General features: G+C 38.6%; 2 protein-coding genes across 2 annotated transcripts in view; both read right to left on the reverse strand.

Annotated features, from left to right (window-relative positions):
- The window catches only part of CENPE (centromere protein E), a gene marked incomplete at both ends in the record, with an annotated part of 36842 nt that extends 20933 nt beyond the window's left edge, over window positions 1–15909 (reverse strand). Inside the window, 20 exons of the mRNA XM_080624364.1 lie at window positions 69–203; window positions 560–679; window positions 937–1011; window positions 3032–3199; window positions 3274–3330; window positions 3640–3734; window positions 5453–5597; window positions 5955–6113; window positions 7458–7577; window positions 8250–8376; window positions 8570–8657; window positions 9144–9195; window positions 10853–10924; window positions 11003–11070; window positions 11265–11346; window positions 12269–12388; window positions 14034–14152; window positions 14233–14322; window positions 15444–15535; window positions 15854–15909. Coding sequence (XP_080480490.1) covers window positions 69–203; window positions 560–679; window positions 937–1011; window positions 3032–3199; window positions 3274–3330; window positions 3640–3734; window positions 5453–5597; window positions 5955–6113; window positions 7458–7577; window positions 8250–8376; window positions 8570–8657; window positions 9144–9195; window positions 10853–10924; window positions 11003–11070; window positions 11265–11346; window positions 12269–12388; window positions 14034–14152; window positions 14233–14322; window positions 15444–15535; window positions 15854–15909 — 2040 coding nt within the window. The remainder of the gene's footprint in view (window positions 1–68; window positions 204–559; window positions 680–936; window positions 1012–3031; window positions 3200–3273; window positions 3331–3639; window positions 3735–5452; window positions 5598–5954; window positions 6114–7457; window positions 7578–8249; window positions 8377–8569; window positions 8658–9143; window positions 9196–10852; window positions 10925–11002; window positions 11071–11264; window positions 11347–12268; window positions 12389–14033; window positions 14153–14232; window positions 14323–15443; window positions 15536–15853) is intronic.
- Window positions 15910–16448: 539 nt separating this feature from the next.
- RSPH4A (radial spoke head component 4A) lies at window positions 16449–22737 on the reverse strand (the record flags this gene model as incomplete). The annotated part of the gene is made up of 6 exons (XM_080637918.1): window positions 16449–16692; window positions 17338–17455; window positions 18245–18386; window positions 19475–20224; window positions 21835–22066; window positions 22550–22737. The coding sequence occupies 6 exons, from the start codon at window positions 22735–22737 to the stop codon at window positions 16449–16451; spliced, it is 1674 nt and encodes a 557-aa protein (XP_080494044.1).
- Window positions 22738–24481: the final 1744 nt, after the last annotated feature.

The raw sequence follows: 24481 nt of genomic DNA on the forward strand, positions 1-24481 counted from the left end.
AGTCTGGGAGCAGACAGGCCGTTAACAGCATTTTGTACAGCTATAAATGCTGTTTAAGTAGTACTTGCCATCTTTTCCTTCAGCTCTAAGTTTTCAGTTCTGAGAAAAGCAGATTCTTTTTTGGCATCCAAGGCTACGCTTTCACTATCTAAGAGAGATTTATTCAGCTGCTGGATTTCCTCAATTAGCTTATCAGGATCTCCCTAAAAGAGAAAATAAACACTCAAATATCAAAAAAATATATAGACATAATAAAGCAAAGGTGCTCATTATAATGCATTTAAAATGTAAATACAGGCTTAGAAAACCTGGGAAGTTTACTCTAGAAGGAACAGTAGCAGGCTCATTGAGAGATGGGATAAAGAGCAGAATTTCCCATAGCTTTATTTCACCAGAATACAGCTGTACAATAATGTAGTAATTAGCATTTTTAGCTGTGTAAAAAGTTTTCCTAAAGTGTAGGGAAGCAGATTTCAATTATATCTAAGGTTACACCCCAAATTAACCCACCTTCAAGAAAACCAAAACCACCTTCCCAACCCAGAAAACTCAAATTTACCACTGAAAAAGATGTGTCCTTTTCTGCTCCTGCTTTTTGTAATTCTTCCACACGCTTCTGTAATGCATTTATTTTGTTCTCTCTTTCTTTCAGCAGTTCCAATTTGGACTTCATTTCTGCCTAAAAGTTGGAGAAAAAGAAAAGCAGAAGAAAGATTCTAGTGCCCAGTTTGTTTTTTCAGGTAAGAAATTAAAAAAGAATGCTTTATTCATAGTAAGCACTCATGGGTTTTAGACATATCCCCCATATAGCTAGTAAGACTAACCAGAGCCCACTGATTCCTAGGTTGTCCTCAGCAGACACAGTGTTTAAAAAATAAACAAACTAAGTACATTTCATACAAGTCTTATTGCATGTAAATTCATGGACAGGCTCACCTCAAGTTCCTCATTGTACACTTCAGCATTTGAAACTAGACTCTTTAACTTGGTAATTTCATGCATTAGTTGCATCTGTGGAGCAAATGGAAGCAAAATTGCAGAGAATGTTAGTAAGCACCCACACCATTAGTTTTAGTTGCCAACACCATGAAAATAAGCAAGGCCTGTCTTGTGTTTTCTATTAGTAGGCAAACCATATATACACACGCACATCTATTTAAAGTTACAAAGCAAGTTGGTACGTATTCTTTCAGATAGACAAGATGCAAAGCTCTGTTTCAGCTTCCTCGTAATTAAAAAGGATTCAAGTGTGTTTTAATCTGTAACAGCTTGAGAAGCAAGAGCAAATTAATGCAGAAATTACACAGATATGACACTTCAAATTCTAGTAACGTTAAGCAGCTTTTTATGCCACAATGCAGGTATTTGGGATTTAAACTGTTCACTAACAAAATGAGCAGGTGCCAAAACTTAGGTAAAGCAAGGCACAAAAACATTCAGTGGCATCCCCTGAAAGGAGGCAAAGTAGAAGACTGGATAGAAAAGCATGTGTAAAATTGAGGAACTCCTTTCTTTTGGTCTTTTTTTGGAGAAGCTCTACCATAAGCACTCATCAACAAGTCACAAGCATGGGCAAGGTGAAAATGCAATCTGTAATTTTAAGATCAGTGAAAAAAAAACAAACCTTTAAAACAAGCACACTCCTGTGAGTGTTTTTATGTAGTTCAGAATATAGTGAGAAGAAAACTCAATCTGTAATCTTTAAATCAGAGGATTGTTTTAGAAGGTATGGTACAATACTACTGTCAGAAGTAAATGTCATTATTCAGAATCATAATTTACCTATATGTATCTGTGGTGACTTAAATTGATGGATTTTAACTAATGTTTTTAGTGAAATATGTGACCTTTCAGTACTGCTGAGCAATTAATCTGCTACATGGGTGTTAACAAATGTTTAACAAATCTTTGCAGATAAGGAAGATAACACAATTAGTCTACCATACAAAGGGTCTTCTAAAGAGAATCTCTTATACAAGCTAGATCAAAAATCTATTATGGATCCATTTTCTTTAAGATCCGTGAATATTTGTAGGGAACACCATGGAAGTTAGAGGTGATCTTAACTAGACTGTAACCTGAGTCAACAATGAACAAGGATGTAACTTCACCTTCAAACTTAGTTTCATATTCAGAGGATATTGGACAGACTTGTATGTACATGTAATCTGCAGAGAAGGCATCAGGAAAAAATGGATTAATATATCCATGCCTCAATACCTCAAGCTGGTTTGACAGCTTTGGCTGGTTCGGTAGGGTTTTTTTTGCTGTGGTTTTGTTGTTGCATTTTTTTGCTGTGATTAATTTCACAGTCTAGCCCTTGTGGAGCTAAAACTTAACAAGTATGACATTTTAGGTTACAGAATCAGAGCATAAAACACTTGGACAGACAAGGAACATCTCCACTAAGAATACTAGAACGTGAAGAGAACTGAAAGTATTTCAGCATTTCCTGCAAGTCATCCAGTAGGTAGCTTTACCTTCTCCAAATTCTTGGCAGAAAATTCAATGTTTCAATTTTCCACAGGCATTACTATTCTATTATTTTTATTGTTTTCATTCAAAGTTAAACAATGTTAGAAGTCAATACCCACATAGTTCAAATGATTACCAAAAGCCAGAGCTATCTTTAATTGTAAACCAAGATGTTTTCCACACAAAATATGAAGTATGGTTTAGCAAGACAGTATAGTAACTTCGGACCAGCTCCAAAACTGTATTTACATGCAGCAAAACAACTGTCTCCTACAGAAAAAGAGTGAAATTCAGATCATACATATATGAAAACGATGGATATGTACACACACACAAATGTGTTTAACCAGGCTTCAGTAAGCAACTTTCAAAAAATTTAAGTCTGAATTTTACACTCTGAGTAAATACAGTTTGAGCCTTATCTTCACTTATTCTATTGCTGAATGTAGGTATAAACACCACCTGTATATCAAGATCCAATATTATGTACACTGAATAAACTCTAGAAAACATTTGAGCACAGAGGAATTCTTACCTCTATTTCAATGCACCTTACCTCATGAACTTTCAGTGTTTGGTTTTCCAGTGCTTCAAATTCATCCAGTTCTACTTTTTCCTTGAGTTTCTCCTTCAATTCATTTATTTCTGATCTTAACTGCTCATTTTCCAAGACTAGGTTGTTAAAGTTAGCTTGCAGGACATTGATCTCATTTAAAGCAACATCCTGAAGAAGCACAAGAAACTTTAGAAGTTGTTGTTATGTCACACTTACTTCTAGACAACACAGAACAGACTTACCTTTTCTAGTGCTAATGCTTCACAGAGCTCTACAGATTCTTCAAAGTGTCTCTGAGACTAGAAAAAGAAGTGCTCTCAGTTAACTGATATATGAGATCCAGCAAGTTTAGTATTCTTTGTTGCTTGGCTTTTCATGGGTAGTCCTGTTTAAATACCAAGGCTTACTGGATCATTTGCCACAAAACTATGCAATCATAGAACCATCCCACAGCTTCAGAGATGACCAAGAGACTTACTTTCTAACCAGTTATAATTCTTCAGACATATAGAAGAATATTGATGTTGTATAGAAAAGCAAGACTGATCTTATTAGGAAGAGTGTCATATGTATGCAATGTATTAGACATTTGAAACAGACTATATTACCCAATTCATGTTAGGTCCAGCAGTCCATTCTACTTCTGAAACTTGATCAAGAGCCATTAGACATTGGTTGTCATGTACAGAATTCTCTAACAAAGCTGAAAAAGAAGATATATTCAAAAATATATAGGGATGTATATAAAAAAAATAGGGATGCTGGGGAGGGACTCTTCATTAGGGACTGTAGTGACAGGACAAGGGGTAACGGGTTAAAACTTAAACAGGGGAAGTTTAGATTGGATATAAGGAAGAAATTCTTTACTGTTAGGGTGGTGAGGCACTGGAATGGGTTGCCCAGGGAAGTTGTGAATGCTCCATCCCTGGTGGTGTTCAAGGCCAGGTTGGACAAAGCCTTGGGTGGCATGGTTTAGTATGAGGTGTCCCTGCCCATGGCAGCGGGGTTGAAACTAGATGATCTTGAGGTCCTTTCCAACCCTAACTATTCTATGATTCTAAATAAAACAGCAGTAGATTTTACACTGGACATCAAGAATTTCTTATCCATGATTTTTATCAGATTGGAAACAATTATTCAATGGCAAAGTTGTAGCACACTGCACAGGACTCATGAATCTTGTAATTTTCGCTTATGAAAGTGAACACAACTGAAGTCCAGTCCATACTTATGCTGACCTCTTTAAAACAACTTAATGAGTACTAAACCAAAAGCAGCATATTGTCCTGGGTTCAGCAGTGGCAGTCAGTTTTTTTTTTCTCCTTCTTAGTAGCTGTTGCAGCACTGTGTTTTTGACTTTTGGCCTGGGAACAAAAAACTGATAACACTGATGTTTAGAATGACCAAGGACTTTGTGAGTCTCATGCTCTGCCAGGGAGGAGGAGGGGCCGGGAGGAAGCGGGGCCAGGACACCTGACCCAGACTGGCCAAGGAAGTGTTCCATACCACAGCACGTCATGCCAGGGGATGTAACTGGGAGCTACCCGGAAGGGCACGTCCTCTTTTGGGTCGGGCCGTCTTTTCTGGTGGGCAGTATCGTATTCTCTTCCCTTGTTATTTCTCTTGTCGTTGTTATTATTGGTGGCAGCAGTAGTGATTTGTGTCGTACCTTAGTTGCTGGACTGTCTTTATCTCAACCCGTGGGAGCTGCATTCTTTTGATTCTCCTCCCCGTCCCTCCAGAAGCGGAGGGAAGAAAGGTGGGGGGAGGGGCCAGTAGACTGCGTGGTTCTGATTTACAGCTTGGGCTTAAACCACGACACATATCTACTTAATTACAGACTAGGGAAAATATTTAGTTGTCAAGGAAAGAACCATTCAACAGTATCCTGCAAGGTTTAAAAAGCATCACCCCTACATACAGAAAAACCCTCTCCTGGGGACAGAATGTGGTTTGGATGGACAGTCTGTGTCAAAGAACAGCTTTGGCTACTGCATGGCAGAAATATTTGTACATGCTGTCTTTTACCTCACAGCTGTTACTCTCAGTTTTAAGAAATTCAAAAAAGCTCAATATCCAGAAGGGGGAGGGGGTGCTATCAGACTTACTCCCTTTGGGAATTATTTCATCTGGAATAGCAAGACTCATGCTCCAAATTAATCCCAGGCAAGAACTATCAGTATTGTTGTGCTAGAACCAGCTCCCTTTTGGGCAGCATTCTTTGCTGGCAGACAGGTTTCCTTATGGGCTAAACATAACTCTTAAAACTGGGTTCATAAAACAATTTCAGCAGTATAATGGCAACTAAATGCAGCTTTAGGTTGCTAACAATATAAATCCGCTTTTAAACTCATTTATTAAAAAATTCTCACTTCAAAGCTACTTTGCAAAGTTTCCTTATTTTTTCCTGAAGATACTTACAATCCTCCATGTCTGGTAGTGATGTCAGAGACATTTTAATTTTTTTTGTTTCACTCAGCCTTGTTTTTTCAAAGTCTTCAAAATAGCTCACATTTGCCTGGTTTATTTTACCAGGAGCCCAAGTAACTCTTCTCTTCCTCTTGGCCTTTAAAAAAGTATTTACAGAAAAGTGATACAAGGCATTTAGAGAACAGATGTTGCATCAGCCTAGTTCTATAACAGTACCAGCAGCTAACTAGATTGTGTTTTGCAGTTTCTTCAAAATTAGACTACAGCAGAACAGACTGAAAGCAAAAGTCCATATATAGTTTGTTCACTGCAAGGCAACATTGAACTGATATTCACTCAGGAGTTATTTCTAAAAGTTACCCCTTTAAAAATAAGGAAAATTATGTAAAAATTGAATATCAAACTTATTCTTCATTGTCAATACAACTATGTATTTAATGTTACCTTTTTCAAAGTATTTCAGAGTTAAATAAAATCTAGAACAGGTGCTTACTTTAGTATTCTCTTTTGAGGAAAAGGAGGCAGAAGTCACCAGCATCTCAGTTAAGTTTCTTATCCTATCTTCCTGTACTTTTTGAAGAGAATTTTTTTCTTCCAACAGCTGGGCCAATTGGTCTTTTTCCATTGCATGAATCTGAGTCTTCGAAGACACCTTCCATAAAAAGACCATTAATCAAACTGGCATCTTAAGAGCCAGAAGTACTCCTACAGAAGATACACAATTACTAACACTTAGAATGTGTGTAGCTGTGTTTAAGTCTGGAAGAGCTGTCTTTAACAATGAAACTGACAATTTAGTCTACAATTTACCTGTAGACTTAGTATTTAAAGAGGTCAAACTTCCCAAAACACTACAGCCTCAGATTTTCTAAGGACAAAAAAAAAAAAGAAAAACAACAACCAAAAAAAAAAGCCAACAACCCAATTCTTTCAAGTGCAACATAGCTTAAAATAACCTTCTCATGGGGCCAGAAGCCTAAAGCTAGAGAACTATCATTCAATTGTAAAATAACATATGCATTAGAGTAGTTTACTGTTATCTTCAAATTTGAAGGACGGAAAGTCTATTCTGTTGTAAAGGAACTACATTACAGTAGCCAGGTTATTTTTACTTTGAGCTTACAATAGGGTAATTCAAAAGTCACATGGGATTTCCCAAACTCTTATGAGATAGTAGGTAATGAGGAGAATGCTTGAGTACAAAAGACAGTAAACTTATAGGTGCAAGCTTATTTTTAAGAAGAACTCATTTGTGGCATAAAAGGCAAGTTATTTTTCCTTAAACTTTTTCTACGGCTATTTTTAAATCTGTAATTATTTGACAATTTGTAATAATATTTTGACAATTTAATTCACCAAACCAGTACATTCAGAATTGTGATTTTCCTTCATCTTTTATGATCTATGCTCTAACAATATTTGCAAGATCGCTCCTCAACTACACAGATTTTTGCAAAAGATGACCACATGAGAGCACTGTTTGGTGGGAAGTTACTATTGCTGATTTTATAAATAACAGTTGTGTCTGTGCATGACATCTGCTTTGCCCATGATGTTACACAGTTGCAACATCCTGCAACTCAAATTGAAGCTAAACATCAGAAACAGGAAAAAATACAAATTAAGTTGGAATCTTCGACATACAGTAACTTCTTATATTGCAATTAATTATTCCTTTTGATCTGTGGCAATATTAAAGCGTGCTATAAGGCACGACACTTCTATTTCTTAAACATATTAACCTACAGAAAGCAAGCAATTTAATTAGTTCTCATTCAGTGTTAGCTTTCATACACATACGTTGACTTTCATCATCAGTTGTTCTAAACTTCACATCGCTTTTTCAATTTCTATTCTCTAAATTGAAATGACAGATACAACTCAAAACAGTTTACCCATCACTCCAAGTGTAACACTGGTTTAGTTTTAAAATAGAATGTTTCAAAATAGCTATCAGTACCAAGGACAGACTAATTTTAGTATGTTTATTACATACTTCCTCCAGCTGCTTTTTCAAATCCAGAATTTCTTTGCGATATCTCTTCAGGAGGGCATCATCATTAAGCACTTCATTGACTTTGGGAGTATTCTTCATTCTTTTGGCCGTATTGGCAAACTGGAGGGATATTATGGGCAACAGTTAAAAGACTTACTCTGTCTCACATTTCCCAATAGAATTAAGGGGGCAGTTTCTCTAATAAAGAGACACATATAAAAAGGACACTTCCTTATATTAATGGATATAATATTAAATATTTACATTTCCTTTTTTCATTTATTCTAAGCTTTGAAAAAAAAAAAGTTGCCTTTGCTTGACATTAATACCTAAAAAGTGAAGCCTAACATTTAAGCAAAAATATACAAAGCTTTTTATCTAATAAAAAGCTCAAAAGACCATAAAAAAGACAGACAATCCTACCTAAAGGATTCATGAATAAGTCAACTACTGTAGGTAATTGTATATGTCCTTTCCTGTAGGATCTGCCTAAAATCTTGTGTTAGCAAAGACCTGCAGTTCTAACTATGTTTGGAAAAAGCGAATGAGAAAACAGATTATCTCCTGCCAGGAAGAAATACCAACCGCCAGAAAGCTCTGTTAGACAACCTAGCACAAGATGACAACTAGGAAAAGATGCTGTATACAAAACAAACATTTCAAGTTCCAAGTCCACCGGGGACCTTTAGAAGATTCGAGTGTCTACAATCCAGCAGATTACATCTTCCACCTGTTCAACTTGTCTACAACGAACCCTTGTGTCTGAATAACGCTAGAGGTGATAAGTTTTACCTGAAGAGTACTGAGAGTTTCATCAAAAGAAACAGGAGTAATTGTACAAATAATGACCGTCTTTGCATTTCCTCCAAGGGAGTTCTGCAGAATTCGAGTCAACTTGCTGTCTCTGTAATTTATGAAGCTGATGAAAGAGAGGAAAAAAAAAAAAAAAAGAATATTTTTGGATAGAAAGAAACACAGTAATTATCTTTTCTAGAGGTAATGGGTTATTTGAAATAATTACCTGCATACATAAGGATTACACATATCGGATTTTAATTTCTCATTTCATTAGTGACTTACATTAAAACAGGTATACAAACAGAAGTGCTTACCCAGAAGGGTCATCACAAAGTTTTTTGATAACCTGGCCCAGAATGAACAAGCTCCGGTTTATATTGCAGCCTTCTTTCAGTCGGACACCTAGGTATCACACAACAGGTTTTTTTAATACTTTATTAATTTAAAAGATACGTTTTCAACCTGTCAAGCTTTTGCGCTGTTATGCTTAAAAGGGTTATCCCAAGTGCTAAATCTCAAGTGCCACAATGCACTATGGCCCAAAAGCAGCTAGTATCAAATCCTTTATAATAGCTGAAATGCATCCAAATAAGACAGCAATCTTTACCAAACGTTAATACTTTTTGTGTAGTAAGTACCATAAAGAACTTAAATTTTGTTTCCTGTTTAAGTTTTGCAAATGCCTGTATTAACATGTGTAAATAAAACAAACCAGCCTTAGATACAACTTTTGGGTTAATTATTTCTTGTAAGAGAATATTAACTTGTGTTCTCTCAGATCACTTTCTTCTGATGCATTTTTGTGCAGCTTTATGCTGTCATTGTTAACAGTTAAGCTCACAAGGGTAAACAGAAGAGGTCTTTGGAAGAGCCTCATTTAACACTCACCTTCAGATCCTGTTTGACTAGCTCTTTCACTGCCTGCCAGATCTACCAAATTCTGCAAATTCAATAAGTATTTCACAGGTTAATTCTGAGGCAATTTAGTTTTAGATGCTCTTAACTGTAAATCTTGGTTAAGAATTTAAAAAACTGAAGTTACACTTAGAAAAAAGCAAGAGGCCTGTCATTACTGGAAGCAATCCATAGCTACTAAACACATACCAACCAGTACTTTCAAGGTATGTAAGGACATGGAATGAGTTTGTATGAATTCTATTATACCTGACAGTTTTCCAATCTTGCAGTGCAATTCCCCCTACTCTCAGTGACAAAAAGATAAATACAGTTGCTCGATACAGAAGAGTTAATTACATACTCAAGCCATAGAAAGCTTCATAGAATCACAGATCCTCTGGTTCAACCTTTCATGGGAAAGAAAGACTAGAAATGATTATCTAGCACCCTGTCCTGAATCAGCTGCACATCTCTCCTTGCCTGTCATTGTGGAGATAAGGAAAGGAAAAAATTCAATACCAGAGGAAATGCCTCCAAAATCTGGTTCGAAGTCAACTAGATCTTTATAACATCCCACAATGATTTGCCTGAGCATGTACTCCTCACTTTAATTGGTTTCTGTTTCAGAAAGGTAAAATCCTATACTAACTCAACCAAACAGCAACAGATCAAAAATGCCAAAAAACCTCCAACCTCTCTCTCTGCTGTTAGTAGAGGTTACTATAAAGTCAGTTGGAACAGAGACACAGAGCAGAGCATGGTGTAAGAAGAACAGATCCCATGCACTGCAGTGAGAAAAAACAAACAGAAATGGGCAGTAAATTGCTGAGATACTGCATGAGCAGTGTTTACATTCAGATCCCAGAGCCATGAAGCCAGAACAGAAAGTTCTTTCTACAACACGTGATTGACTTAATGCTATTCCCAATGCTAAATAAGAGTGCTCATGCAGATTCTAGCAAGCTCAAATGCTTTCATTTTGATTTCATTCCTCCAGATGATTTGGCTTCCTTAAGAATCAAGGAAACTGTATAGAGAAGGCTTCAGAAACCAAAACACTCCAGAGATAAGCAGCGTACTCCTCCCAGTTTAGGCTATTTCATATATCAGTAATACAGCATAATCCTATGATTCAAATCCACCAAAGAGATTAGTGCTAAGTGGGGCTACTTTTGGAAAAAAAAAAAAAACAACAACAAAAAACCAAAACCAAACCAAAAAAACCCTCAAACCCAAAATTAATCTTCTGGCCACTGCAGCTCTAGGCCATATGTTCTTTTTGCCACTAAGTCTGAGGAGAAAAGAAACTTTAAGGTTACCCACTTTACAGGTTCTTTCACTGGGCTTGTCAATGGTCAGGAGCTGTATTTAACAAAAACACAAAAGCACTCTGACAACAGCTCCTTATGCTTCTGGGAAAGGCATAACATCCCTCTTTCCAGCACAAATTGTCTAGGAACTATTCCCATATCACAATTCCCTTTGGTGGGAACATAGCCTCTAGATAACACCCCAGGAGCCTCCCTTTATACAAATCAAAAACATGATTTCTACTTAAAAAATGTCCACTTAAAGTTAACAACAAAGCGCACTTGTAATGTCATTATAAAGCAACATTATTTTCTCAGAAAAGCAGCAATGGTAAATTGCCTACTTAATAACTTAATGCCCATTAAATAACTTCTTGGATTACTGCTTACCAAGTGGGATACCATCACTGCTCCATCACAGTTTGCATTTGCAAGGTCACTTCGTTCTCTGCTTTCGATGATCTAGAAGATGATCATGCAATAAAATTTAAGCCACTTGAAAAATATTAACACCCCTCCTAATAATGAAACAGTTTTTACCATTCTGAAGATAGTGTGAGAACGGCTGCTGTGTTCATTCATTTTTGTTTCTCCATAATGGCGATTTTCTGTCAAAAAGTAACAGAATATTTCTGCTTGCCTTCTGATAAACTGGAGATAACAGACAAAAAGCACAATTCCAAAACTATCTGACAACAATGATCTCTGAATATAATCTCAAAGAGATACCCTATGATTCTAGATATACTCAGTTCATCAATGCTTTTATAAGGTATCAGCTGCCATTGGCTAAGCAACTTACTTTCTCCTTTTCTGATCCATTCCATTACTTGTTCTGGGGCAACCACCACCTCTTCAATGAGATCTTCTACATATGTATTCCTCTTAAGAAAAAACACAGTAATAAATTCCACTGAACTCTAAACCTCTCTTCAATATATTAAGATTACCAGCAATTACTATGTTTATTTCATTTTGCTTCCTTTTAAGGAAGCATTATTAGTTGAATGTCTTTTTGCTCTGGTCACTAGGGATAGGGCAAGTTTACACCTTTATCAAAACTTTAGTCTCTTTAGGGACAAGAATCAAACAAAGATCTAGAAAGTTTCCTAAACATAAAACTCCTAAGAGAAATACCCTTCTGGTCATTTTCTGAGGGAACCCAGGAGTAAGTTTCCTCAACAAATGTTATAAGGCCATAATCATACAACTGAAAAATCTCCTTTCTTCCAAGTTCCAAAAGCATTAATCATTCAGGACATTGGAAGACCTAAAAATCCCCAAAGCCAAAACACTCCCTGCCTCCCCAAACCACCGGTTTTTATAATTTGCTACAGGAAGAAGTTCTTTACTGTGAGGGTGGTGAGACACTGGCACAGGTTGCCCAAAGAAGTGGTAAATGCTCCATCATTGGCAGTGTTCAAGGCCAGGTTGGACAGAGCCTTAGGTGACAGGGTCTAGTGTGAGGCATCGCTGCCTGTGTCACGGGGGTTTGAACTAAATGACCTTAAGGTCCTTTCCACCCCAAACCATTCTGTGATTTTATAATATACTATCCTAGAAAACTTTACGGATTAAGTCTACTTTTGCAAACAGTTATACAGAAACCAAGAACAGCAAGCCCAAATTCACTGTTGTTCTACTAAATCAAGCGTCCTGCTAATTCTGAAGATAACAATTACACAATCTGACACAGACAAGTTTTCAACTACACACCTCTGAAGGTTTTGTTTTTTTTTTTTTTTTTTTTTTAAATACTTTTACTCCAAGCAGATATAGTACTTTTACTACATTATATGCACTTACACTGACATCCTCACGAATTCCCAGAGGCTTCTTTTTCCTTTTATCACAAAGCAAATCTGTAATGGTTTCATTGTAGATTTCCATGTAAGAAACCCTTAGCAAGAATTCTCTATCTGGAATCTGATGTTAAAAGAAAAAATAAAGAATTAAAAAAAAAAAAAAAAAAAAGAAAGGGCTAAGTAACAATCAGCTTTAATGCACCTTGAAGGTGTACGTTTGGATATCATTCCACATGCACATTAGCATCTAGCAATACAAGATCAGTTTTATTCCATTCCACCTCTTTCCAGCTGGATAAATGGTATATCACATTTTGTAGATTATAAAATGTAACTGCTCTACCAGAAGGGTGACAGTTGTCCTGCTTAGATGTCCTTTCCATATCTAATTTCGTTCTGCTTAGGCTCTTTCCTTTATGTATACCTAGACTTTTGTCCTGGGTGCAGCTGTAACAGTTACTTTTCTTCTTAGTAGCTGGTGCAGTGCTGTGTTCCATCTTTAGTCCAAAAACAATGCTGATAGCAACAGCTAAAACACTGGTGTGTTAAGTAATGGTTATCCCGATCAAGGACTTTTCAGACTCTTATGCTATGCCAGTGAGGAGGGGCACAAGAGGACAGGAGGAAGCAGAGACAGGACACCTGACGCAAACAAGCCAAAGGGGTATTCCATACCACAGGACATCATGTCCTGTATATAAACTGGGGGGAGTCACCAGGAAGGGCAGATTGCTGCTTGGGTCAGGCTGATTATCGATCAGTGGGTGGTGAGCAATTGCATTGTGCATCACTTGTGTTTATTGTTGGATATTTTCCTTCCCTTTTTAGGTTTATATTCTCTCCCCTTGTTATTTTCCTCATAATTATTATTATTAGTGACAGTAGTGGTCTTGTATTATACTTTAGTTACCGGACTGTTCTTATCTCAACCCATGGGATTTACATTCCTTTAGTTCCCCTCCCCATCTGTCCAGGAGAGTGGAGGAAGGTGGGGAGTAAGCAGGCAGCTGCATGGTTCTGAGTTATCAGCTGGGCTTAAACCATGACATCTTCTCTTTCTGCTTGCTCATATTTCCTTTGCTGCTGCTTCTTCCCCTGCTTCTCTGCTAGAGCATACTGGGGCCAGGAAAGGCTGCACAACAGGCTCAAGGACTACACCATCATGGAAAATTTTCTTGCCTTTAGTTGGTTTTATAGACAACTCCCCACTCTCACAAAGTACTCTGCACCTCCTTAAAGGAGCAATGACAATTTCACTCAACTGATAACAAGTGCTCTGCAGGTGATGTTTTGGAAATCACTTTTATCTCATACCTTCTACTTGCTTCCTATTAGCATTGAGCAACTAGCCTATCATTCTTTTGAAAACCCGATATAAGTAAATTTAGTGCCATATTCTTCCCACTGGAAGTCTTTAATATTGTTAATTTTTTGTAAGTTTTAAAATAGACTAAATAAAGATTCACATTACCTTGTCTACCATATTAACAGGTGAGCATCTATTTAGACTTATAGTATAGTTTAGCATATTTACAAGTTTAACAACCCAGATAAGTTATGTTCTGATTTGATTTCAACTAAGAGAGTCCCATTTTTTTTTTTTTTTTAACTATTCATCTTTGCCAGGCTAGCAAAGCAACCGCAACATATAGGCCAATGTAAATCCATTGCCTTCACAAGCTCCTTGCTACTAAAATTAACTTTTACATAACCATTACAAATATTACTAGCCCTTTCAGCCACTTCAATGTAATGGAATTGCTCACCTCACAGATAACTTTGAAAACATGTCGAATTGCCTTAGGGATAATGCCTATAGAATCTTCATTTCCCATCATTGTATATGTCTTCCCTGAAGCTGTCTGTCCATAAGCAAAAATTGTGCCTAGAACAGATGATTAAATTTAACTAATTAACCATGAAATATATTAAAAAAAAGGAATTGAACACAGTTTTAAAACTTACCATTATACCCTTGCACAGCTGACTGTATAATTGGAACAGCTACGCCTTCATATAACTTCTCAGTGCTGTCACTTGAGTGAAACACACGATCTTAAAAAAAAAACCCCACAAAACAAAAAACCAAAAATATGAATACACCATATTGCAAGTCAAAACCAAGCTGCCATCTTACTTAGTATTGCTGACTTCAGATTCAATAAATAGGCATCAGACTGTTTACAGGAGGACTCAAACATAAACTGTAACACTTCTAATGCAGGCTTTTTTTTTTTTCCTTAAAAAAATATTAAACTTGGAACCAAAAAATATATGATGGACAAGTAAAAAAAAAACTTAAAAATTATGGACACAGTTAAATAGCCATCCCATTTAATCCTAAAAACATGTTACAGCTAGTTTATCTTTGAGAATTGTAAGCCTGACAAGACAGGCTAATTGTTAAACTCCTAGCCTGGAGCATGATTTTATTAAATATGTATTTTGGGAAAAATCCTTGCAGTGGCTACATTCATAGAATGGTTTGGGGTGGAAAGGACCTTAAGTTCATCTAGTTCCAACCCCCCGACACAGGCAGCGATGCCTCACACTAGATCCTGTCACCCAAGGTTCTGTCCAACCTGGCCTTGAATACTGCCAGGGATGGAGCATTTACCGCTTCTTTGGGCAACCCATTCCAGTGCCTCACAACCCTCATAGTAAAGAACTTCTTTCTTGCATCTAACCTGAACTTCCCCTGTTGAAGTTTAAACCCATTACCCCTTGTTCTATCACTATAGTCCCTGATGAAGGGTAGAGTAGATCAGTAGGAAGAAACTCAAAGTGAGGTAGTAATGACAATCTAGCATCCACACTTTTACAGGCTGGGGTCCCAAAGGCCTTTCTCCCTAAATGCTCTGGACTAGCCCTAGTCTAGTCCATTTGTAACTGGAATTCATATGAAAAGAATATAGCTCATGTGTTCCAAAGCCACTCTACAGCACGAACCAAGATGGAGGTCATATCCATCAGGAAGCTGCCTTTAAAAGCATGTTCCTGGCACTGACAAAACCAGAAATCCTACTTGCCCAGATGGCACTTCTTTAAAATTGTGAAATAAAAAAAGTTGATGGACATTGCAAAAAGCCAGCATCATTAAACTTGGTCAATACATTCAAGTAGCACAGTAACAAAAGTCCATGTAAACACCAAAGTAACTGCTTTCATATTCTTACCATAACTGAATACTTTTGTCCCATTCACTTCTGAAATAGTATTATTTTCGCTTTTCCAGTGGAGTGACACTTTATCTTCTAAGGCATTTTCCCTAAAACAAAGAAATACCCCGTTACCTGAGGGCTCTGATCCTACACGGCGGGTGCACCGCCTTTCTGCGAGCACCGCCCACCCAAAGCTCCGACAGCCCTGCTTGTTCTGGCGTTCCCATTCCTTCGCCGGGACGGACACCACACTTCGCCCCCACCTCCCCTTTTCGCAAGGCTGCAGCGGCACTCCCGGGAGCCCTGCTGAAGGCGAGGGACGCAACGCGGGGGGAATCCGAGGGACATGGAGGCCGCGTGCAGCACTACAGCCTCCCCTCAGGCCAGGGATCAGGTACAGCCCTACCGTCCGAACGAGGCCTCACCTAGCGATAAGCGGCCGCACACGCACACAGACCGTCACAGCTCCCTCGTCCGCCATCCCCGGGACCTCTTGTGGAACGACAATGAAGCAACCACTCGCCTCCCGACTGCCGGCACTCGGTGAAGTAACGAAGCCACTTAACCGCCGCACAGAGTTTAAACCTCTATCGCAGCGCTTCCTATTGGCCCACACCGGACAGACGCGGCGGCGGAGCGTACCACAGCCAACAGCTTCCGAGGGAGGGCGTGGGGAAACACTTCCCCCCGCAGGGCGGCCTGAGGTGGTGGCGGCGGCCAGGGCGGGAGTGGGTCGTGCTTTGGTGCGTTGGTGCGTTGTGTCCGCCGGTTGATTAATACGCTGTTTACTGAATTTAAATAATCCGGGTTCACACGTATAAGTGACACTGTTGGGAAATTAAGTTTATTTCTTTTTTTGGTTAAAGTCAGATCAAGGGGGAGGTGGCTGCAAGGGTGAGCCTCCAGAATACAGAATACGCTGCAACTGCATGTCTTTTAGCATCAACTAATTAATGACTAATTTATGAAATTACTATTCGTGTTTAAACTGTTAAAAAATAAATGTTTCCCTCCCGTATCTTAATCATCCTCGTCCTCCTCTTCATCGTCCTCAGCTTCTTCCTCCTCCTCCTCTTCCTCAGCTGCAGCTAAGGCTGCTTCCTGTGCCGCCTTGAAAGCCAGTTCCTCTTCCAGAGTGGGGTCACTTGTCTCCGTGATTTCTGGCCCACTGCTGTATTCTGCTTGCACTGGTGGTGGTAGGGTGGGATTGTGGTTCTCTGGACTGTATTTGTGACCCCAGCCAAAGTAGATGTTATCGAATTTCCTGAGAAAGAAAAGTTAAAGGTCCCACATTCTACCCCTGACAAAACATCAGTGGAGGTATTGTCAGACTTCCATGCTCTGCAAAAAGTCACCCTGGTGCCTATTCTGTAACAGGAGTGTTTAAAAGACAGCACCTCTTTTTAACTGCTGAGACTGTTGATTAATACGTCTTTCGCTTAAAAATCTGTAAATGCTAAAATGATGAAGGCTGTATATCACTTTGCTGTACTGCACAACTCCACATTGGTAACATAGCAGTGTTCCTGACAACAGCTCCAGCACCCATTTAAAAGTATGTGGAGGTCATGACTGCACCACAGGCAAACATTACAACCACAGAATGTAGCTGTTTTTGTAAAAAGTACCAGACACTCAAGTATAAGGTTTTGAATCGAGGGCTGTGCCCAAATGCTAGCTGGACACTTACATCCATTAACTTCATCCTAGCCTTCCAACAATTATTCAGTTGAATCTTAAACACATATTCACTGTTGCTGTGCATATTTAAGTTGCCTTCCCCACCAGTCTCTGGAATACTTAGGATTTAGTCAATGAATTAATAATAAAGTAGCTTTGGCTTCATTAGACAGGTGTCTATGTTTAGTATATACAGTCTGTGTTGTGACCATATCAAGTAGCTACTCACTTGCCAGACACAAAGGCATATGCTCCAGGCCATCGGTTAGACTGGAGGACTGCAACAGCATATTCTGGGATCAGGTTTGTAGAAGTCTGACCTGTCCAAGCGGGGATGTTTTGAATTCCTGGAGGCAGCCAAACACACACAGTCTATGAATAAATTGATGCCTCTACAAAATATTTAAGACTGAGCTACCAGACTTTTACAGAATTCAAGCAATGGTTATATTAAGTTGCATGTTAGAAGAGCTAGAAGCCTGAAACAATAAACGTAGGTGCTGTATAGAAACAGGCTCTTTGAATGTATGGGTAGGTAGCACAGGAATGATAATAGACCAACGTATAGAAAAGATCATGCTTCTGAAATTCAGTAGCAGTCTTTTGTCAATGACTTTTTCATAACTTAGGGATAAATTATATTACACCTTGATCAACAAATGGAGAGTAAGAAAATAATTTACTGTTGGTGTAATCTAATACTCAGCTTTCCGTATTTCCATGATTTGCTGCAGTAATGTGCTACAGGATCTAAATTCTTATTTGTGTATCTACACACATGTGTACATATATATTTATTTACACATGCATACACACTTTTTCACCTAAAAATATGATGGAAAAAGAGCTGAATGTATTCAATGTCTTGAACTCACAGTAGCTTGACAAGTCTGGAGTACTTGTTCTCTTTATTCACAACCAGATTGTTAACTAGTAAACCCAATTATTTTGGCTTTAATGTCAATACTGATAGCCATTTTGCTTTTAATCAATTTTGTAAAAGAATGTGCTTAGCCTCCAGGGGCAAACTGTATTTCTCCATGAAGTGTCAGTCCTGTAAATTCAAATATTTACTACCTAAATGACAACATTTCTAGTGGCTCTCCATCAAAAACTTCATATTCCATGAAGAATACCTTCATCTTCAGAGATTGGAGTGAGAAGAGGTGGTCCTATTTCTTGCTCTATGTCATCCAGCTCATCTGCTTTCTCCTCCTCTTCTTCTTCTACTTCTTCTTCCTCTGATTTTTGTAAAGGATTAATCCAAACACAGCGACCCTATAATTGATATGGAAAAATAATAAATACATATATCAATCACTGAAAGAATGCAAGCCAGTTAAAACAATAGGCTCAGACACAGGCACTCATAGTTAAGGGAGGGGGAGAAGAAAAGAAATATATATATTCCAACACTGGTATATTGTTAGCAGAATATTGTATACTCTTGGCAGTGTTCCCTATATCCCTCATTCCTCCCTCATTCATGTTCACTATTGCAGAATGACCTTATACTTGTCATCAGGTTTTTGCTATTTTGTAGTCTTCAGTTTCTTGCCCGTTTGGTTTATATCCTGCTACATTACCAGTTATTGCAAACTAAGAGGCTTAACTTAAGGACTTTGACACTTCTTTTTAAAATTTGCCTTGTTATCGAGCTACCAGTCAGAGGAACATAAAATGTTATATTAAGATTCTAATGCATGTATTTTTTTTTTCTTTTACAACTATTGTTTTTCTGGTAATAATTTTAAACCTTCTTTCCTACTATTTGCTGTTATTTCACACTAGCATTCTTGAATTGGTAGACTGGCCAGCAATTTACCTAGCAATGGTAATCAAATTAGTAATACCTCTTTCCAGCACTAGCCTGATATCAACAAACTTTTAAGCTTTTTCATTTGCATGTTTCACAGCAGAAAGCAAGCAATGAAAAATAAACCAAAAGAAAACATCAAATAAGTTCCATTTAGCATACAATCATAAACTACCTGCATTTTAGCATCCTACTCAAGAAAAGACAATTTAAAACATTTTTGTCAAGTAAGGACTTCAAAAGAGAAAACCTAATATAGATCACCGGAAATTATTGTTATCTATCAAAGCTTAATTCCATACTGTTATCTAAAGGTAGATTTTGATCTCAGGAACACACCTAGAAGGTTCCTAAGTATATATACATAAAAATGTATGCTAAATGTAAATATGTGCAACATGTTATATACTACATCAAAGGTACTTTCTTTTAAAAAATATTTAGTCCAGTACCATTTCTGGTGAATAGTTCAAATGTGCAGGTGAGGAATGTGTTTACATTCTGAAACCCTATGAGCACCTCAGTGTGAATGAGCTATTCCTGAACATACCTGCATTAGAATACTCTGTACATGGTGTACCCAGCTGGAGAGAGAATCCACCATTTCAGCCACAGGAATAGGCTGATAATCAGGGTTTTCTTCATATGTATCTCTTCCTCCTTCCTCCTCTTCATCTCCTTCCTCCTCTGAAAACTGGTAAAATCCAATTGGAGAGATCTGGGTTCCTGCTGAGATCCGAGCTATCTGTGCACGCAGGTAATTGGCCTCATTTCCAGGGAAAGGAGGAAAGCTCACAATGGGAGCATCCAGCCTACCAGTGAAGAACTTCTTGATTTTCCTGGCACAGACAATCTGGGCTGGTGTCACTGGAGGCAACTTCACCCATGGATTGCCTGGCTCATTACAGACAAAATAGACATATTTATTAGCCCCAGTTCCATTTTCTTCTTTTGGGATGGTAGGTGGAGGCATATATGTGGACTTTGGTGGTTCATCTTTTTCTTTTTCCTCCTCTTCATCTTCGAGCTCAGTCATACCTTTCTCTTCTTCCTCAATAGCTTCTTCCTCTTCTGTTTCCTCCTCGTCTGCCCCCTCACCATACTGTACTTCAGCTATAATATAGTTCATCTCCAGACCCAAAATTTTGCCCCAGAAGCGGCAGGTCTGGGGCACTGGCTGAACACTAATTAGTTTTTTAAGGGCAAGGAATATGTGATAGGATTCATCTTTGCTCAAGCCTATTCCAGCCTGTTCAAAATAAAAGGCTGTTTCCATCACGTTAGGTAGACTTGTCTCTCCCTGGGAAAGAAGATCTGGAGTTAGAGCTGAAGAATAGTATAGTTATCTATTTGAAAAATCAACAGGTTATCCATTGAATGTTACACTTCACTTTCCTGTAGTGCCACTTATTCTCTTAAGGTAGTTCACAGACATTCATTCACTACATCTTCCACTATAATTTAAAAAAAACAGCCTGAAATGCCATTTTAAAGGTAAAAAAGAGAACACAGAGGAGCTTCAGCTTTTAGAATACAAGATTTCAAATTTCAAATTTCTAATTGCTGCAAAATAAGGAAAGTAAGAATTCTTACACAGGATCTGCAAAGGACTTCAGTGCTGCAGCATGTCAGCTATGTAAGAGGTCTTGATGCCTGCAAACAGTGTTACTGTTTTTCCTTGTGTTTGTCACAGATTCATTTGGGGAAAATATAATACATATTTTATATATTTAGACACCAGACCAGCAATATTTCTCTGGAGTGCATGTTGTTCTTTTGAAAACCTTGACATACGGTTTTCATTTTTTAAAATACTGGCACCTGCTTGCTCTTACAAAGGCCCATTATAAGATTCCAGCTGTCTTCAGTAGAAGCAAAACTAGGCCAATAATGATTTCATTATTTCCATTCACTTTCTCACCCTTCTGTCATTTCATGTGGGTAGGTGATCGTATCGCACAAAGATAGTAGAAGTTGTTCACTAGAACAAGTAGAAGTCTTCAAATTTGGAAGAAGTAAAGTTAGCTCCGTATGCAATTTCTTCAGCCTTTCCAGGTTTCTTACACCAAAGCAAGATAGACCAGAGTATGAAAAATTCAGAATTCCTTTCTGAAATGCCCTACATGTTCCATTTTTACCATTGTATAAGCTTACTGTGAAATAAGTAATAGGCTACAGAAAAGATGAAAGACTGTCTCTGCTGTTGTTAATATTTGTATTCTGCAATGGCAGTTCATTTGAATATATACTGGTAACTTCATGTGAAAAATCAACATTTTGTTGATTAGTTTCCCTTGGTTTTTTTAAGAACGAATTTTTTATTGTATACAAATGCTTCTGCATATAAGCAACTGCATACTGAAAAATCCCCTGTTGTAAGAAGTGGCTTTTCAGTTCTAGTAGTTCTTCATTATAACCATATTATTTCTTTTTTAGTTGGAGAAGGACAGACTGGAATCACAGCTGGAGCTGGAATGATCACAAAATTCTCCATTCTCTATTTTACAGTAGCAGCTGTGCACAATATTCTCAAACCGGAGTACCAGAATTATGGTCACTTTAGGTAAAGAAATTAGATGCAATATTCCATGCTGAACTGGCATGTGGGAGATATTGTAAACTTTACTTTCTGTTCATCCTCTCTAGAACATCTATGGTTTTAAAGGTTCAGGGAATTAGACTTACTACAGGAAGAAGACCCAACTAAGTAACCAGATGGGTTTTCTTCTTCACACTTAGACATGGGACCAACTCAGCTATGAAGAGGGTACATGGTACTGTGGCTGCAGTTATGTATACAACTGTGAAAGGCAATACTACAAAGGAGACCACAACTTCCTTCCCTTCCCGCCGTCCTCCCATCCATTCCCTGGCATATATGGTATGTATTTTTCTCTGATAATAACTCACTATCTCCTCTTCTTCTATTTCTTCTTCTCCTTCGTTTGCCTTGAGGAACAAAGCTTTACGCTTTTCTGCAGCTTCAAATGTTGGAAGAATTTCATGTTCATCTCGAAGAGTGTCCATTTTTTTCTGAAACTGAGTCAACTTCACATCCCTGCTGATATTCTCAATTATGTCTACTGCATTTGTGGGCTGTTCATCCAGGATCTTTGTTAGCATATTAGCAAGATGATCATATCTGTCATATAAATGTAAATATTATCAGCCTACAAAAGTCTTAGAATATTTTATTTTTAAGATTGAAAGTAGAAGCTAATCACCTGGAGCTTTGGGGAAGTTGTTGGAATAGTCAGATGAAAGGGGAACATGGAGCATTATGGGAAATTAGACTTGAAACTGGCCTGACTATAATATAATAGTAGTCCCATCTTCCATTTTTGGTATATACTGCACCTGCCTCTGGAGCTGAAGCTGAATTTAAATTTGCCTTAATCAAAACCTTTGAACTCTACAAATTCTCTTAGGAATTTTGATTCTGAAAGATGCTGAATACACAGAAGTGTCACATAGTAGGAATTATTGCATTTATAGTCCATTCTATATATATCCCCTGCTATCCCTCGCCTTCTTAACATAAAACCCTTTGCCCTTTTACCAACACTACTTTTCTATCCACTCATACTTCCTACCCCTTTCGGTTGAGTCTCTCTTTCAGACTTACAAGTTCAGGCCAGATGTTGTGCTGCTCTTCAGTAAAAAGGCTTTTGCATTCTGAATTGCCAGCATTTGCTCTGTGGGATCGGGTATCTGATCATCATACGGACTGTATCCTGGCTGATAAAGACCGTAACCTGGTTCATGTGGCTGCGGGACAGCCTGCGGCGAGGGCTCCTCCGGAGACTCGGCCATGGCCTGGCCCAGCAGGGTACGGGCCGAGCCGGGGGCACGCAGCAGCCGCTCGGCGGCCGTCAACTCCACTTGTCGCGCAGCAACGGGTGCTGCCGGCGGGGCGGGGCGTCGCTAAGGTAAACCGGCCGCGGTTGCTTAGGACGCCCGGCGAAGCGGGGCAGATGGGATGGTTCGGTACTCAGTTTTCCGTCGGGGCTGGGAGTTGCAGCCCCTTTTCTCCGTGCGTTGGGAGCGCCTCCTGTCATCCGCTGTTAGCTGGTAGGCCCGGTGGTGCTCTCTTTTTGTCGCCGCACGCTGAGGCACAGCAGTTGGCGGGCGAACGAGTGCATTTCTGAGGGGGTCACAGACCCTCCGTCAGCTTTCCCCAGGGCCGGGCGGGAGGCCAGAGGCTCCCCGCAGGGCCTGTCGCTGTGGGGACCTGCCCTCAGGGCCTGGGGGCTCTCCTGCCGGGCTCGGTTTTCCCAGCCCACAGCCCGAGCTGTTAAAGCTGTTTCTAGAGGGGTTTTCAAGCTCTGCTTGTTCCCTGTCATCGTGACCTCCTGTCCATGAGGTGCTGTTAGTTCTCCATCTTGAATGTTTGTGGCACAAGAATCTTTCAGTTGCCCAGTGACAGCAGAAGAATGCATCTTCAAAAGCTTAATTTTGGGTTTATAAAGGAATAAGTGATGTTTATTTGCCTTTGTTGCTTTCATGGTGTGCAGTAGAGAGTGCGGTTTAATCTTATACATTTTAGTGGTGGTGTATTACACTGTTGCCATAAGGTACAAAGTTTTTCTTTTATGAGGAGCAAAAATACTGTAAACCCTGATAATTACTTAAATAAATTGTATTCACAGACCCAAGTTAAAAAAAGCAGATGTAAATGAAGTTGGAATGAAGGTGTTCTGAAGGAAAAGTTTTGTCATATGATGTTATCAGTGTTAGGCCTTAATTTGAGTAACTTCTGTTTGCAACCATATTCAAAGACTAAAACATGAAGGACAACTGTCATATTATAGAGGAAGAACCTGCTAATTTCTATTAATTTTCTTACACTTTTGTTTCATAGAAATATAGTAACACAGTGTTGTATGCTTTTGTAGTCTTATCAGGTGTTATGTGCTACTTGAACAGATATTTGAAGTTGTGTTAATATCCAGAGGACTTATCAATTGTGTAAAATTTGCTCTCCTTAATTGCTCTTAATTAAATCAGTGAAGAACTTTTAGTGTTTGAGTAAAGTTAAACACATACCTCATATTCAATGAGGAGGTTATGAAACAAATATATAGAGCAGATGAGCTTTAAAACAAACAAAAAGGCATTTTAAGGAGCTGCATTTTAGCAAATACCTACAGGTGGCCCAAGGGTGACTGTCAAGTGTTCTCTGTCAATTTAACAGGGAAAATAATACTGTCTTAGAGTGTTTGTGTGAAGAAGTTTTGCGTTGCAAGGTTTGGATAGCAGGGAACCAACAGGGTTAGTTTCTGTGAGAAGGTGCTAGAAGCTTCCCCTGGGTCCGATAGAGCCAATGCCAGCTGGATCCAAGACAGACTTGCCACTTGCTGAGGCTGAGCTCATAGGTGACAGTGATAGTGCCTTTGGGATAAGGTTTCTAAGAAGGGAGAAAAGATGCTGCTCACCTGTAAAATATACTTGTCATTGATAGATCAGTTAATGTGATTTAACAAAAGCAGTTTATTTTGTATTTACTAGAGGTAACCAGAAAAATTCTGATATGGGGCATTGCAAATTTCTGTGAAGT

Source organism: Psittacula echo (genome assembly GCF_963264785.1).
Source record: "Psittacula echo genome assembly, chromosome: 1".
Lineage (NCBI taxonomy): Eukaryota > Metazoa > Chordata > Aves > Psittaciformes > Psittacidae > Psittacula > Psittacula echo.